Genomic DNA, 16728 nt, shown 5'->3' on the forward strand with positions numbered 1-16728 from the left:
CACAAAAATAAGAAAACAACATTTCTAAGAAAATTACACAATTTAGTAATCACTGCAATTTCCAGAATGCTATAAGAATCAAAGCAAAAATCCTGTTCTATTATTAAGCACCTCAAAGTTTTCTTCAAAAAGTTTAGGCATTTCTATAACAGGAAGTATGCCATCATCTAAGAATCTATGCTCCCATTACAATGAAAAATTACTTACAATAAAAATTCATAATGCTCCAAGCACTGGGCAGCTGTTCGTCCAATAATTGGTGCAATAGTTCTCCACTGAGTTGGCATAAGTTTGGCCAAATGGAGCAATTTCTCTTCTTCCTCTCGTGACCATTCTGTCTTCTTAATACTTGGGTCTAGCCATTCATACCTTATGCAAAATGAAAATTTTGTTGCTTAACAAAAAGTTTCTATTAAATATAAGAATATATTAAAATATCAGCACTGATCTTCAGTTTTAAGAAGTAAATTTCTTGGATTTCTTTTGTGTAATTTTTTTACACAAATATTTCTGACATTAGTTTAATCCCAAAACTATTTTTTTTGTAGAATTTTTAGAAGGCTTCTGCCTACTAGGTAAAATAAAAAAAAATTCACTAACATAACCAAATCTATTTTAAAATTACATGAAATTACATTACCATCTGGCTTTACATTGCTTTGCTGATTTTCTGTGCAACAAAGAGGCAATACGAGACCACTGGTTTTTGCCATATTTCATTACAGCTGCTTTAAGAATTTCATCCTTAAAAGAAAAAGAGAGTTTTGTTTATTACAGTATTTATTTAACAGGATTTTGTTTAAGTTCCAATTAAAACTTCTTATAAAAAGGGGCCAGGTTTGCATGAAAAGTCAATTTTGTCTCCTTTCATAATCCACCCCCTTTCTCCTCTTCCTCCCTTAACATAAGAACAAAAGATTAAATGAAATTAAAAGAAAAGATTTGGGATTGTTTACTAAGAAATATCAGGAAGGTGAGCTAGATTGTATGGACCACCATGTTCCAGTAGATCAAACTGATGGAACAGACGTCTATGATGGAGCTTTATTAGAACGTTCAAGTACTGTTATGGGTCAATCTCTTAATAGATATGTTCCTCTATGACTGTCAAAACCAACTGAATATATAACTAGCCCAATGCTTCTCAACCCTGACAGCTTGAAGGTGTGTGGACTGCCACGTTTGAGAAACAATGAACTATCCATTTACTTATTATTTCACTGAATGTACTATCTGTGTGAAAGTGAATTCCAAAATACTTTTTGCAGTTTGCCTGCCTTTTCCTTATAGACAATTTAGACAAGATAATGAAAAATGTCAGGTATGGTTGTCTAACAGCTTGATCCCTATACTGCTTTGGTTCAGGTTCCATTACGGATAGTTCTCGATTTACAATGATTTATTCAGCAACTGTTCAAAGTTGCAATGACACTGAAAAAAGTGATTTATGAGTGGTTTTCACACTTACGACAGTTGCAGCATCCTCATGGTCACATGATCAAAATTCAGGCATTTGGCAAATGGCATGTATTTATGGCCGTTGCACTGTCCCAAGGTCATGTGATCACCATTTGTAACCTTACCAGCTGGCTTCCAACAGGCAAAGTCAATGGGGGAAGACAGACTCACTTAACAACCAGAATTCACTTAATAACTGCAGTATTTGCTCAACTGTGGCAAAAATGTTCGTAAAATGAGGCAGAAATTACTTAACTGTCTGTCTTAGCAACGGAAATTTTGGGCTCCCTTATGGTGATAAGAACTATGTATATTTAAAACAAATCTCTGGAAAGGCATGCATAGAACTGATATAACCAAGTTTTCATTCAAAATTATACAATTTTCTAATGTTCAATCACATATTCAGTATAAATATAAATGCAACAGTAGGAATGTACTATTAAACTAAGGATACAAAAATTCAAATGATGGCTAGATGGCAGCAAACACATTCAGAAAATTCTCTGCCACATCAAATAGGCTTCTAGATTTTTGCAGCCCGGACTCAATATCCCTAGCAGAACATCCATACGAATTTTTATTTCAGGCTCACATTTTCCCACTTTCAAAAAAGATCTATCGTGGAATTGGCTCCAGTCTTTCTTAAGGCACTGGTTACGTTTCGTGAAACTGAAGTGAAGAGCCACAGGTTTCCTACCATGCCTTAAGGTTTGGCCAACAGTTAGAAGATACAAGACAACCATTTGGAAACAACCATCAAAAATGGTGTGCAATCTCTCTTATCAGTAAGAGAGAGGAGTTCCCTGAGGATGGGCTCCAGCACGAGTCCGAAAGCTCGGTAGACTAAACATCTGGTCCCGATGACAGACCCAGATTGGATCCTACACAGCAGTTAAAAGCACCATGGATCGTCCTCCTTTCTCCTGTTTCCCCCCCCCCCCAACATAAATCCTCTGAAGTAGGTGAGGGCGAGAATGGCCAATGTCAGGCAGGAAGCTTCAGTGGACCAGAACTAGCGCTTCCTACTCCTTGTCCCAACTTATAGTATACACTTATAGTACACTGGCTCTCATTGAGATCGGGGAGGGAGCTCCAGTCCCCAATACAGAGAAGGAAACACACACTGAATTTAGCTTTGCTTGTTAGTACTCTTTAGATACTTATTTGGCGTCATGGGGAAGCAAGATGTAAGCTTCCATCCCGACGCAATAAAAAAAACAGAACCGCTAGCCAGATCCATTTTCTCTTCCACGCATGCGTCTGGGCCCTTTGCGCATGCGCTTGTCGCCGCCGTCGCCATAACTGCAGAGGCCCTACGGAGAAAGAGCAACTCTGCTCTGAAAAAGGTTGGGAAACCGTGAGAATATTACCTCTGTATTCCTCCACACGCCCCCTTTTATCATGATCCGCGGCATCGTGACGGTAGATGAGTAAAGTCCTGCAAAGGGAGACAAACAACGGCGGAACAAGCAAGCCCCCAACGACCCGAGAGGAGCTTAGACAACCGCACAGGCGCACTCTTGTCAAGTGAACGTCTCCTACGAGGACTCTCAGAAAGGCTCGGGATTGGACAAGAGGAAGCCCCGCCCACTTGTGGGCAGGGACGGTGTTGGTTCTCTGCGCGTGCGTGCTCGTTTTTCCTTAAGTCAGGATAGTTTCATTTTGTACTGAAAACTTAACTGGAGCTGGATGATGGCTTTTCACACTACAATTTACTAATTCCACGGTGCTGGTTCTTTCTCTCCAGAACATAATCCTCTCAGTACTGGTTTATGAATCGGAATTTAATTTGTTTGGATTTGCATTACTGCGATGCGGGAGCCCAACCCCAGCACTTCTGCTCTATAGATTTCTTTTTTTCAAGTCTTTGCTTGTCCCCATTTCTGTCTTTATACGCGGAAAACACTTCGTGCATCCCATAAAGTCCGAATCAAAAGTGAAAATAGCCCAACGCCCCCCGCAGGAATCCCCCGCAGTCCTTCCCGGCAGCGCCAAGTCTCTTCGGGTCCCTCCAACTTCAAAGAAAAGCGCTCTGGTCTGCTCAGAGGCCCACATCGCGGACCGAGCTCCTCAACCGCATCCAGCGCCGGCGTGGAAGCTATAGCGAGGTGCACTTCGCGCCTGCGCGGGTGGTGGCCACGTGACTATTTGGGGAGATTATCCCAAGACCGTCCAAAGTTTGAAAAGTGAGCGGGCGCAGCTGGCGGCTCTCTTTCGTGCCTCTAGTTCGCCTGACTGAGTCATGGCAGCGGAGGAGCTAGCGCTCCTGTTTCAGAAAGGTAAGCGGCGAAGGGGTGGAGAGGACTTGGCGCCCTCATTCCTCCTGTTTGCCTTCAGCTTGTAGGGACCCCTCTCTAGAGGGTGAGTAAGCGGCACCCAAGTGGACAAAACGTGATTTAACGAGGGGCTTGTTAAAATGTGCCTTATATAGCAATGCAAAAAAGCCAAAAACGAATAAATAAAACATTGCACCCTCTGACTCTCCACTTCCAAGGGGGGAGGCTTCGTCAACCAGAAAAGACAGTAATGATTCCCTTAGGATGAGAGTTGCAGCGTCTCTCTGTCAAGGGGACTTTGTAACACCAAATACGGTAATAAAGCCCAATGCCAACTTAGCCAGATTCTCCTCAAACAGGAAAAAGAGCTTGAAGGAGGCAATTGGCACATAACTTCCACTTGGCAAATTCATAGATGGAAATGAAGCTGCAATAAGTAGCCCCCGAGGAGCAGAAGCCATCAGAACAATAAATTACAACGGGCAATGAATTGTTTCACAGCCACTACCGTAGTTCAGTTAGTTGCTTCAGAGTGGCTCCTCGCTTCTGCTTCAGGAATTATTTGACTGAGGCAGTGTTCTCTTCCCATCCTCGCGGAAGGAATTACAATAGAATACGCAAGAAACAATTGGAAATACATCAGGATGTTTGTATAGTGCAAGTGCATTCCTTTCAATATGTAGTCCCACTGTGTATTTGCCACTGTGTCTAGTCACTCTCTTGTAATCCCTTCCTCTCCTATCCATCCGGTCTGCAAGGGAGGCAAAAAAAGAAAAACAGCAGGCTAGGTAGAGGATAAGTGACTCTAATGGCAATCACAAGACTGAGGGGAACTTCAAAGATTGTAAAGGCATTGGTCATAAATCTGCTTTCAGCACCATGGTAATTTCAAACAATCGCTGGTTGAGGCAGTTGGTAATCAAGAACTACCTGTACAAACATTAATTCCCCCTTTTTTTAATCATCCTGGCACTGGGATGAACATTCCAAAGGGCAGGGCAGCAGGAAAAGGTTAGTACAGGCACAGTCATGCAATTTCCCATTTAGCGACTGCTTCACTTAACAACAGAGCTGCTGGTCACAATTGTTGCCTATTGAAGACTACCTGTAATGGAGACTGGAAGCCTACTCCTTGTCTTTTATCAGAAATTTAAAACAGTTGTACGTTTCATATAAGCCTTAATGTTTAGAAGTCTAATTGTTTAAGAGATGGCAAGATAGAAGTGATTTTCTGTTATTCAATTGGAGTATTGAAATGCTTGAGCCCACAATAAAGAAGTATTGACCCTGCCTTTCCTTTGTCATCAGTGCAAATGTAAATCCTATTGTGTCGTGCAAAATATGTTTCCAATGTTTATTTTCAACTAATCAAAGTAAGGTTACATATCAGGGTTTTCTTACTTCCCAAAATATGAGATCACAGAACATTTCATAACTCCCTTTATCTGTTAAAGCTATCCATTTCATGCTTTGAGGCCTGGAGAATCACATATTCACAAGGAATGTTTGCTATAGAAGATTGTCTGTGGAACCCAAAGAAATAGCAAATAACATGACAAATAGAAAACTAGAAGTGAATTTTGTATCACGTATTGCATTTTTTTCATTGTTTTATTTACCTGTAAAATGAACTGAAAATGTGTACTTCTAACCCTGAGAGACAGATATATAGATGTCTTAAGAGAGAACAATTATATTTATTTTTATAGTCTTATTTTAAACTTCATTTGAAAATAAATACAAAGCACTGATAGGTTACTTAAGAACAGAAACATATTTGAAAATTAAACTAATTATAGTAAGAACAACTCTATAAGCCTTTCCGTGTGAAAGCTTATGAAGATGTCCAAAATTATGAGCATGTTAAAATATCTTTCTTTTGTGTTGCAGCAACAAAAAGTTTCTTACAAATATTCTGTGATATATTCTTAAATCATGCAGTTTCTTCCATTTTATTTTGCATATGTATACATTTGAGCACAGAGGTTTATTAAGCCATTATTCATGAATTAATGTAAACTTAAGACAACTGAGACCTATTCAATAAATCATGATTAAAATTTTTATATTATAATATTTGTTAGGCAATACATCTCTTCTGTGTTGAACTCCTGAAGACTTCCGGTAATTGGTTTCTTACAGATTGTGGTGTCGTAATTCATTCATTCATTCAGTCAGTCATTCATTGTCTATAGCTGCCCATTTCAATCAATAACTCTGGGCGGCTTACAACTGAAAAACTATAGTACAATTAAAACACTAACAGCTTTTAAAAATAATGTCTCTATGGGGCTGTGTCTCATTAACATATAAGGACTAACATCCACATGAATATTTCTGTGATATTGCTCATGTTACATCAAAAAAGTTTCCATCACATTGTATAAACTATCCCAACGACATATTTATGCCAAAAGTTTAACAGCTAAATTTGAACATATTTGAGATGTTGCCTTTCTATTCAATTCTAGCAGCTTTATTTTACAATTTGTTTAAATGCTTGATTTGTAAAATAAAGCTGCTAGAATATATATCTGAAACATCTTCTGTGCAAAAGCTATTTAAACATTCACTTGAAGTTTTATTGAGCCATTTTGATTTTATTGATAATTTTTTATACATACCCATTCATAAACTTTTTTTATGTTTAACCCCACATGCATTTTCTACTTTCTTAGAAAGCACAACACAATATCAGGCATTGAAGCTGATTTAAATTGATTATTTTCCTTGCAATTAGTCATATCATATTCATATGATAAATCTGTACATATATATAATATGCAGAATGAATTATTAAATGATGGTTTATAGCAATTGCTGCCTCTTATCCAGACATTTTTCAATATCATCAAGAACCTGGACAGCTGCTTTAGGGATTCGAGTTCCTGGGCCAAATATATTGGAAACACCAGAGTCATACAGGTAATCATAATCCTATTCAGGGAGAGAAAAAGACAGATCAACATATATAAATAAGATTTTGCTAGTAAAATTCTGTAGAAGATGTACTGCAAGCTGACAGTTTCATGGTGGCCTGCTCAGATGGCAGCAAATGGGAAAACATCAATAATACACTATCTCTGGGCTAGAACATTGATACTCTTATTTCAAATTCACTCACTCTGCATAGCCATAGTGAGTGTGCACTGCTTGAGAAATCTACAATCTCTAAGCAAGTACTAATCCTCAGAAAAGTGCATATTATCTCCTCCACAAGGATGCCAACATGATTAGAAGGTCCACAGTTATTAAAGTCAAAAATGCTCAAAGGAAAAAACTAAAAAAAAAAGGCTTTGTATTCAGTATAGCTTTAGATTAGTTTTTTGTTCATATATATTTAAACATGATCTATGGGTACACTGTTGACTTAGAAGATTTTGTACTCAAAGATATGTTTTCCCAACTATGTAACAGCAAAATATTTTTCTAAGTAATTTAATTAATGTGAAAGGTTGTTCTGTAGCTGGATCTATTTTGTATGTTTAGTATTTTGAAAATATTTAACATCAGATTCTTAATGTTGATTGTTTAACAAGATACAGTAGATGGAAAAAATCCTTGAATGATGTTAACATATTTTAAGAAATGAAAAAGATAGAAAAATGTAAAAACAACCACCAACCCACCACAAACAAACCACCCCAGATGTAAAGTTTATAATAACAAAAGGAACTGAATAATCTCACAATTAGTCTGTGTCCTTAGATGTGCAATGTATAGTACTCAATACCTGAGGAGGGATGACACCTCCACACATGACAAGAATATCTGGGCGGCCAAGGCTATTTAGCTGTTTAATGAGTTCAGGAACAAGAGTTTTGTGACCGGCAGCTAGTGTGCTCACGCCTACACAGTGCACATCAGCATCTACAGCCTGTTGGGCCACTTCAAGGGGTGTCTAAGCAAGAAATAGCAGATAAAGAATATGTAAAAATTAACAATTTGTGTATTTTTCATATATAACAACAGAAATAAAACACTGTATGAACTACTGCAGTAAACTGGATCTTTTTTTTTCAAAATTATTTTTTAAAATTTATTTCTTTAACATTTTTGAGTCACTTGGGTGGGAGAGAAAATAGATTGATTCAATCAGAAAGCAAGCATGGAAACAATTAAAAGGCTGAATACCTGGAACAGTGGACCTATATCTACATCAAAACCAAGGTCAGCAAATCCTGTAGCAATTACTTTGGCTCCTCTGTCATGACCATCCTGGCCCATTTTAGCAACCAAAAGACGTGGTCTACGACCTTCCCGTTCCAGAAAATTGTTAACTCTAAAAAAATAAATAACAGACAGAGTACTATAGAACCACTAAACATTTTCACTGTTAGTCCAAGGGAAAAAAAAAATCAGGATGCAAATTGGGAGTGCACTATTGCAAGGACCACATATGCTGCATTGCAAAAGATGGCAAGATTTTAAATGATATATTTTTGAATTTTTCATGATTATTTTCTTTCTAGTACACATATCTCCCAACATAAGTGCAGGTAGACCTCGACTTACTACCATAATTGAGCCCAATTTCTGTTTTAAGTGAGACAATTGTTAAGTGAATTTAGCCCCATTTTACAAACTTTGTTGTGAAATAAATCATTGCAGTTCAGTTAGTAACATGGCTAAGCTTTCCCATTGATTTGCTTGTCAGAAGATTGCAAACTTATTACATGACTCTGGGATACTATAATCGTCATAACTGAGTCAGTTACCAAGGGTCTGAATTTTGATCATGTGACCATGAATATGCTGCAACAGTTGTAAGAATGAAAAACAGTCATAAATCACTTTTTTCAGGGCCATTGTAACTTCATATGGTCACTAAATGAACCGTTTTAAGTCAAAGACTACCTGTAGATCCCCTCTTAAGAAAAAAATAAACAGGTTTTGTTATTTCTAGCTCCAGCTATGTGTGTATTATATAATTTGTTATATTGATTTTATATTGGTTAGGTTTTCATTCTTTGTTTTTTACTGATATTTCCCACCCAGAGTTATTGTTGGGCAGCCTTGTGCATTTTATAAATAGTGCTGAATTGTGTCACTATTAAGGCAGCAGTTAGTGCAACAGATTTTTCAACTAATGAATATAAAAATTGTTGAGGGTTTCTGTTCTTTTGGAACAAAGAAATAAAGCCAGTTTGCTCTAGTCGTTAAGGTACCAAGCTTGAAACCTGGAGACTGAGTTCTAATCCCACTTTAGGCCTGAAAGCTGGCTGGGTGACTTTAGGGCAGTCAGTATCTCAGCTCAATATACTTCACAGGACTGTTGTGTGGAACGTAGGATGAGGAAGGGGTATTAGGTCTTGTTCACTGCCCTGAGTTACTTATGAAAGTAATAAAGGTAGAATATAAATAAATGATAAAGCAAAAGGAAAAGGGAGAAGATGGGATAAAGGATTGGGTATAGACAATACGGAAAAGTGGAAAAAGAATAGGACAAAAATTGAGGGAAATAGATGAAAGGCAGAGGAAGAAAGCTGATAAAGGAAATCTAGTGAAGAATATGTAAGCAGAAAAAAGAAGAAGGCTTTAAGGAAATAGAGACAGAGCAGATCATGTTGCACACATCCTGAAGCCAGAGTTATCATTTCCAATGTACAGACATAACTTTGATTTGTGTAAACACTATACGCATAAAATTACATGTGCACATAAGTTTAGTTTTGAAACTGAAAATTAAGAAAACATTTTTTTAAAATCATATTCAACATATACTTATTTGCTAAATTTTAATTTCAAAATATTGTCAAATCTCATTAGGGAAATGATAGATTAAATGAACTTGAATTATTAAACAATTAAACTAAAAAAAACTAATGTGGAGTCCCTACATAGAAACATTAAAAATCTTTAGATATGCGGAAAGATAAAAGGCTTTAAAGGTATTAGTGGATCTTAAAATATTTGAAAGAATTACATTTATTAAAGAAATATAACTGGCTTAAAGAATGGAAAACAGAGAAAGCAACCTCCTAATTTAACAATGAAGAGAAAATATGTAAGACCTAAGCTAAAATACAGGTAGTGCTCAACATACAACCATAAGTTGTGCCAATCATTAAGTGAGTCACCATATGACCGTGCTCAATTTTATGACTTCTTGCAGTGGTCATTAAGCAAATTCCATGATTGCTAATCAAATGTTGTTAAGTAAGCCCATTTTAGCCATTTTTTGTTGGAAACTGGAATTAAACACTATTTTAAGTAAAAAAGTCATAAATTGTCATGCTGCCAAGCAGCCATATATATGGGCAGGTTGCCAACCACCAAAATGCAATCATGAGATCATGGGGGGGTGGCCGTTGGAAGTTTGAAACCGGGCTATAAGTTCCTTTTGGGATCTGTCTTTGTTTCCCTAAGCAACCAGTCGTAAGGCAAGGACTACCTGTAGAGAATTTGAACTCTTGGAAAATAAGACATACAAACACATAGGAAAAGAGTACATGTCTTACCTGCTGATGGCTTGAGTAATCTCATCGCTCTCTCCAAATTCCTGACGATATGCGCCACTCACCATGCGATCGCTGGCTCTGTGCTCACCAAACACCTTTTTCATTGCATCTGTTATTTCGCCAACTGTACATCTGAAGCAAGTGTGCAATCAAAACATTAGGTTTATTTCTTTTGAAGAGGTATAAACTATCAAAATATAACACCAACATTAGCAAAAGCTGTGTTCTTGTACTATAGCAGTATGCTGTAGGAATAGCATGCTTATCTATATGTTCTCCAGTTCAATATTTAAAATTATAATAGCTTACATGTGTATGCATAATCTTTTAAGATAAGATTTTTGTTCAAAAATGCAGGGTAATATATACTGTGCTCCTATCTCCCCCTCCTGAAAAAAAAAACCCCATGAGGTAGGTTGGATGATTGGCCTAAGGTCACTCTGTGATCTTTGGATGAGGACTGATTTCTGCTGTTAATCCACACCTTAATTCAGTGATGGCAAACCTTTTAGAGACCGAGTGCCCAAACTGCAACCCAAAACCCACTTATGCATCGTCGGGTGCCGGGTGGGTGTGGCCCATTGGGTGGGTGTGGCTGCGGTGGTAACAGCAGACTGGGTGGGACTAAAAAGTTCAATCAATTCCAACTTTGCAACATCTCTTTTTTTTCCACGAGAAGTTGAAATTGACTGATTGATTGAACTTTTTTTTTGTACACGGCGGCGGAGGCCTAAAGCAAAAAGGTTTTATAAAACCCAGCTGAAGGCCTAGGACTTGGGCAACGCTCGCATGCCCACAGGGAGGGCTCTGAGTGCCGCCTCTGGCACCCGTGCCATAGGTTCGCCACCACTGCCTTAATTGCTAAATCGCATTTGTATGGCATTAAATACCCTCAGGGAGAACTGTTTTTGAAGTGATTAACAGAAATATACTGTTTTCAGTAGAATGCATTACAATGACTAGTATGATTGGGATATGTGATTATATCATTTTTTTCAACTCAGTATAGGCTTTTACAGTTTTTGTGTAGGCTTTCATGTCAACATGGTGGCAGGCACTTAGAATTACAAGTGAATAAATTGAAGCTAGGTTTTAGCACATCCAACTACCAAATCTAGCCTAGTGCCTTAACCACTAGACCAATTTTTTTTGGTACATAAACTCTTCTGTCTATGGAGATCCTCAGTCATCCAGGTCATGCTTATTCCAAAAGTGTTTTTCCCTAACTGGTCTTTGTTTTTTCTTTAAGATGTTTCACTTCTCATCCAAGAAGCTTCTTCAGTTCTATAGTAATCTTTTCTGTATATATTTCTGGAAGCAATGGACATGCTGGGCATTCCAAGGCATTCTAGTAATTTTTCTCCATGGTCCTTCATACCACGAAAACCTTAGGTGAGCCTCAAATGTTGCTTTGCAGATTGAGTGCAGGGAGGCACTGTGCTTGTTAAGTACACCACTCCACTATGAACCAAAAGAGTAGCTCTAAAGTCCATTTAGTTATTTGATAAATGTGCACATTCCTTTCCACCTACCTTGCACGTGCTGCTTCTACTGCCAGGGCCAGCAAGTTACCTTGGCTTGTAGCCGCACATTCAGTTAAAGCAGTGAGACACTTTTGGGCTGCTACTTCATCTCTGCAAGCTTTCACCTTTAAGGAGAAGCATGAAAGAAAAGTAATATTGTACACTACTAATCACAGCACATTCCATCCTGACTTTCCTCACAAACTATGTTGATGAAAAAAGACATATATTGAGCCATCTCAGTTACAAAATGTGTATGTCTGAAACTGGGGTTTGAAGCCAAGCAATTCAGTTACAATTACAGACTAAAGGAAGACTGATAAGTTTGCAAATCAGCTGCTCTTAAACTGCTAAATATCGGTAGTCCTTGACTTACAACCACAATTGTGCTCAAAATTTCCACTGCTAACCAAGATAGTTATTAAGTGAGTTTTGCCCCATTTTATGATCTTGTTTGCCACAATTGTTAAGTGAATCACTGCAGTTGTTAAATTAGTAACACAGCTGTTAAATGAATTTGGCTGCCCCATTGACTCTGCTTGTCAGAAATTTGCAAAATGTGATTACATGACCTCAGGACGCTGCAACTGTCATAAGTACGAACCAGTTGCCAGGCAGTTGAATTTTAATCATGTGACCATGGGGGTGTTGCAATGGTCTTAAGTGTGAAAAATGGTCATAAGTTACTTTTTTCAGTGTCATTGTAATTTTGAATGGTTACTAAATTAATGGTTGCAAATCAGGTATAAATTCTGAGATTCTTAACCTGCCTCATTTTAAGGCCCATTAAATAATAAAATGTACAGATTTTACTATTTTTAAAATCAAAGCCATCCATCTTCAGAATATTAATTTTCTTTGCATATAATGCATTAAAATTATTTGTAGCATGTCTAATTTTTATCAATTTAAAACACCAAATCACATGATTTCCCAGCACTTATATTCATTCATTTTAACTTTGTAAAATATTATATGTGATGTGTATTGTGAATCCTGACCGCTACCTATCAACTATACACTTTTCACAAAAAATAACAAGCCCCCATGAAATGGGCTGAGATATATATTTCCAATCTGGGTATAGTCAGCAGGCAATTCCCATAGTTTCTATGGTTAATGAAAGTAAATTATTAGAGTTGTTCTGAGTTGTTGCTTTAAACTAAGGTATGCTTTTGTACCTTACTATAAAGCCATATTACATATAGCAATAGCATTTAGACATATATCGCTTCACAGTCCTCTCTAAGCGGTTTACAGAATCAGCATATTGCCCCCTAACAATCAGGCTCCTCATTTTATTGACCTCAGAAGGATGGAAGGCTGAGTCAAACTTGAGCCGGTGAGAATTGAACTCCCAGCAGCCAGCAGTCAGCAGAATTAGCCTGCAATACTGCATTCTAACCACTGTGTCACCACGGCTCTTCGATGGCTAAAGGTTAAGGTTTATTTCATGAATTATGCAGCCATATTCTTCAAAGCGAACTTCTATGAAAAAATGGAATGTAATCAGTTCTCCTGCCTTTAGAATAAGTTCAAACATCCAAAATATAGTTCAGTCCTTGCACAATAATTTATTAAGCTATTTGAGTCATTCCCTATACCAGTTTCTTGAAGATCAATTTTAGTTGTCTCAAGATAAATAAAATGGGGAAAAAAAACAGAGCAGATAACTTTGAACTCAGATTTAAGTGGTCCAAAATAAGCCAGTCTCCCACAATTATTCATTAGTTCATTTGCTAAAGTGTTATAGGATATTTACAAACATTTCCAATATTTATAAAATTGATTTTAAAACTAGAAAATGTAGTGCTTTAAGATGTTCATATGGAAGCCTTCAGCAAACAAGGAACAGACAAACATCATTACTGAAAAGCTGCTTATTTCAAGTTGTATATGTGATTACTATATATAGGAATAACATAAAATATGTATAAACAACAGTCTTGGAGCTATGGGGAAGGGGAACCAGATTTTTGCATGTATTTACTGTAAACCTGCATTGTAAAATTCCAAACATTTACAGTCTTCCTAGGATTTGAACATTTGGAAACTTCTGTAGAAAAGACCAGAGCTGTAATAGCTGGGGCTAAGAGATTGCACTAGAAATCTCTCACACAAACCTCAGCCATAAATTTGGAAGAGATTAAGATAGCTCATATAAAGCACTCTTTAAAAGGGCTATGAAGCATTCTTTAAAAAAAAATCATCAGTTGCTGAGTAATTTGACCATAACCCTATTCCTAAGCACTACTCAGTTCTTGTTAAGAAAATGAAAAATAAAACATCCTTTTTTTCTTCTTTTCTTAAAAAATCTGCACAGCATTTACCTTTATCAGCTTCTCAATCTGTTTGTTACGGACTGATGTATTATCAATTGCCAAAACTTCAACAGTCTCTTCTTTTTCTAACTGGTACTTGTTTACTCCAACAATGACTTCTGATCCTGTTAGTTTCCAAATATTTTTTAAAAAATAATTTTTGTTATCCTGTATCTGAAGTCAGCTGAAATCAACTCACAAAGTGAAATCAGTTCAAATTGTACATATTCAATATAAAATAGCTTTTACACACAGACATACATAGAGAAGCTGAGATATTCCAATGTAGCGTACATCCCTTTATAACAAACTTTCAGACATCTATGCTTGAAGTATAAAACATGTAACATTTAATGATAATTGAAGGTTGCATTGCAATCGTTAATTAGAAATAGGGCCCTGATCAGTCACTACTCAGTTCATGTGTTCTCTAATAGCAGCACCTGAGAATGTTTTTTGCAGCGAAAGCAAACCTTATTCATGACTCTTCGCTTTGCTCCATTAATCTCTCAATGCATAATATTTTGATTTGTTAAACTGAAACTATACTGTGTACGCAGTTAAGGAGACATTCTATTGCAATTTTATAAATTTTCCTTTTGAAATTAATTACAAATCATAAAGAACTTAAAAACTTACAGAATTTAAAAACTTACAGAAAATTGGAATCAAATTCTTATTATTCATGTGCAACTTATTATTCATATCTCAACTTCAGTGAGATAAGAGAAGACTTTTTAAATGCTTACAAGTTTGAAGAATAAATAATTCTGGTTTCCTTACCAGAATCAATCCTGGCTTGTCTTCGAGCAGCACATTCTTCAATGTGAAGTTTTGGTATTCCTTCAGCTACAGCTTTGGCCATTCCACCCATCTCCTCAATCTCACTGATGAGCTAACAAAGAAAAGTTGTTAATGACTATGAGTGTGCTTGTTGTTTAATATAATATTTATTTAATAAAATATTTAGGCTCCCTACTACAGAAAAATTAGTTACCCAAAAGGATAAATAAGAACCCTCTTTATAAACAAGTAGTTAATATAAGAAAACACATTTCTTAACTTTTAAAAGGACTGATGTCCCATGTTATAGTTTAAAATTAGCTCAAACTCAAAATGAAAGAACTTAAAAGTTTTTCTACAAATGGTACACACCTAACCTATTTTCAATACCTTTACATCATATAATTAATTGTTTTTCTTAGACCTAAGCTGCAAACTCCTAAATTCAACATACTGAGTATTCCTTATTATAAAGTTTATGTTCTTAACTTAGACTTAACTGGTTTCTCTCTTGATCCACAAACCTGTCTTCTATTTGGCCTAAAGCTTGGGAGACCATGAGTTATAGTACCACCTTAGGCGTGAAGCCAGTTGGAGTAACTTGGCCCAGTTGCACTCCTTTTCAGTCCTAGGAAGAAAATGGCAAACCACTTCTGAAAATGTTGCCAAGAAAACTATGTGGATTTGTACATAGCTATCTGCTGACTCATCACTGAAAAAATAATACTAGTTAATCAGACTTTGGTTTTGTTTTTTTTTTGTTGGGTAAATAGGAATCTACATAGCTGTTAAAGAGAAAATAAATCAATATTTATAATACAAGCGACCTAGTATTTTTTTTTCTGAGCTCATATAAAAGATTACCAGCATCTTTTTATTCCCCGTTCTCTATACTAAACAAACTGACCTTTAAAGCAGCTTCATAAACATCATTGGTAAGAGATTCCATTAGAAATGAACCAGCCCACGGATCAGCAACTTTGGGTATGCCGGATTCTTCTTGTATTATTATCTGTGTATTCCTTGCAATTCGTGCACTTTTCACAGTTGGAAGTCCTAAAGCTTCATCAAATGAATTTGTATGCAAGGACTGGGTACCACCAAACACAGCTGCCATTGCTTCAACTGTGGTGCGGATAATATTATTATAAGGATCCTATTACAAAAATCATACCATTACTTATGGTATATATATATGCATTAGAAAGGTAGAATATAAACATTTGCATAAATTAGTGTAATGAACATGTATTCTCTATTTGATCAATGGACCAGATACATTCTAAGAGTAACTATTTTTAAAAGACATCGTAAACCAGCTTTCCCTAACATGAAGTCCTTCAGATGTGTCAAAAACACTCCCAGGAATTCCAACCTAAATGTTCTAATTGCCTCTTGGCTGGCTTAGGACATATCTACTAAATCTGTACATAATTTTCAAGAGAAGCACTTCAAAAAGTATATTAGCATAAAGAAAGCATTCCTTCTTGGCTTATTAAAGATATCACATCCTCTGGAAATTTCAAGAAGCTTCAAAACTGTCTCTGGTTGTCTGTGAATCTCTACATATTCAGGCAATACCAATGCTAAGATTGGCAGAGAAGCAAACTGACAGCCTTCAAATTAATGATCATTATTGATGTCAAAAATTATAGCTGCTTTAAGATTTTTAAGGACAGATGCTTCTTCTCTCACTAATGCAGAACACTTTTGTATAATCTGAACAGTTCTAACACTCCTGAGTGCCTAAATTCTCTTAATTTATAAAATTTTAATCAAATAAAAACATGTATTATGATGTAACACATCCACAAACACAGAATATTAGGCTACAGGGGAATCCAGGCAAAGCTTTAATGATGGATGAAAAAAATAGAATGCTTGTGGAGTGTAATGCCTTAAA

The 16728-nt window shown here is 36.5% G+C and overlaps 2 protein-coding genes across 2 annotated transcripts in view; both read right to left on the reverse strand.

Annotated features, from left to right (window-relative positions):
• Positions 1 to 3014, reverse strand: part of CDC5L (cell division cycle 5 like) — a 34443-nt gene extending 31429 nt beyond the window's left edge. Inside the window, exons 1-3 of the mRNA XM_015820700.1 lie at positions 2832 to 3014; positions 641 to 744; positions 208 to 369 (exon numbers count right to left, since the gene is read on the reverse strand). Coding sequence (XP_015676186.1) covers positions 208 to 369; positions 641 to 744; positions 2832 to 2876 — 311 coding nt within the window. The 5' untranslated portion in view covers positions 2877 to 3014. The remainder of the gene's footprint in view (positions 1 to 207; positions 370 to 640; positions 745 to 2831) is intronic.
• Positions 3015 to 5653: 2639 nt separating this feature from the next.
• The window catches only part of MMUT (methylmalonyl-CoA mutase), a 15546-nt gene continuing 4471 nt past the window's right edge, over positions 5654 to 16728 (reverse strand). Inside the window, 8 exon segments of the mRNA XM_015820701.1 lie at positions 5654 to 6674; positions 7471 to 7638; positions 7872 to 8019; positions 10199 to 10330; positions 11731 to 11846; positions 14052 to 14167; positions 14826 to 14937; positions 15733 to 15981. Of these exon segments, the coding sequence (XP_015676187.1) occupies positions 6546 to 6674; positions 7471 to 7638; positions 7872 to 8019; positions 10199 to 10330; positions 11731 to 11846; positions 14052 to 14167; positions 14826 to 14937; positions 15733 to 15981 (1170 nt within the window). The 3' untranslated portion in view covers positions 5654 to 6545.

Source organism: Protobothrops mucrosquamatus, unplaced genomic scaffold (genome assembly GCF_001527695.2).
Source record: "Protobothrops mucrosquamatus isolate PMUCROS unplaced genomic scaffold, P.Mucros_1.0 scaffold1165, whole genome shotgun sequence".
NCBI classification, from domain to species: Eukaryota; Metazoa; Chordata; class Lepidosauria; order Squamata; family Viperidae; genus Protobothrops; species Protobothrops mucrosquamatus.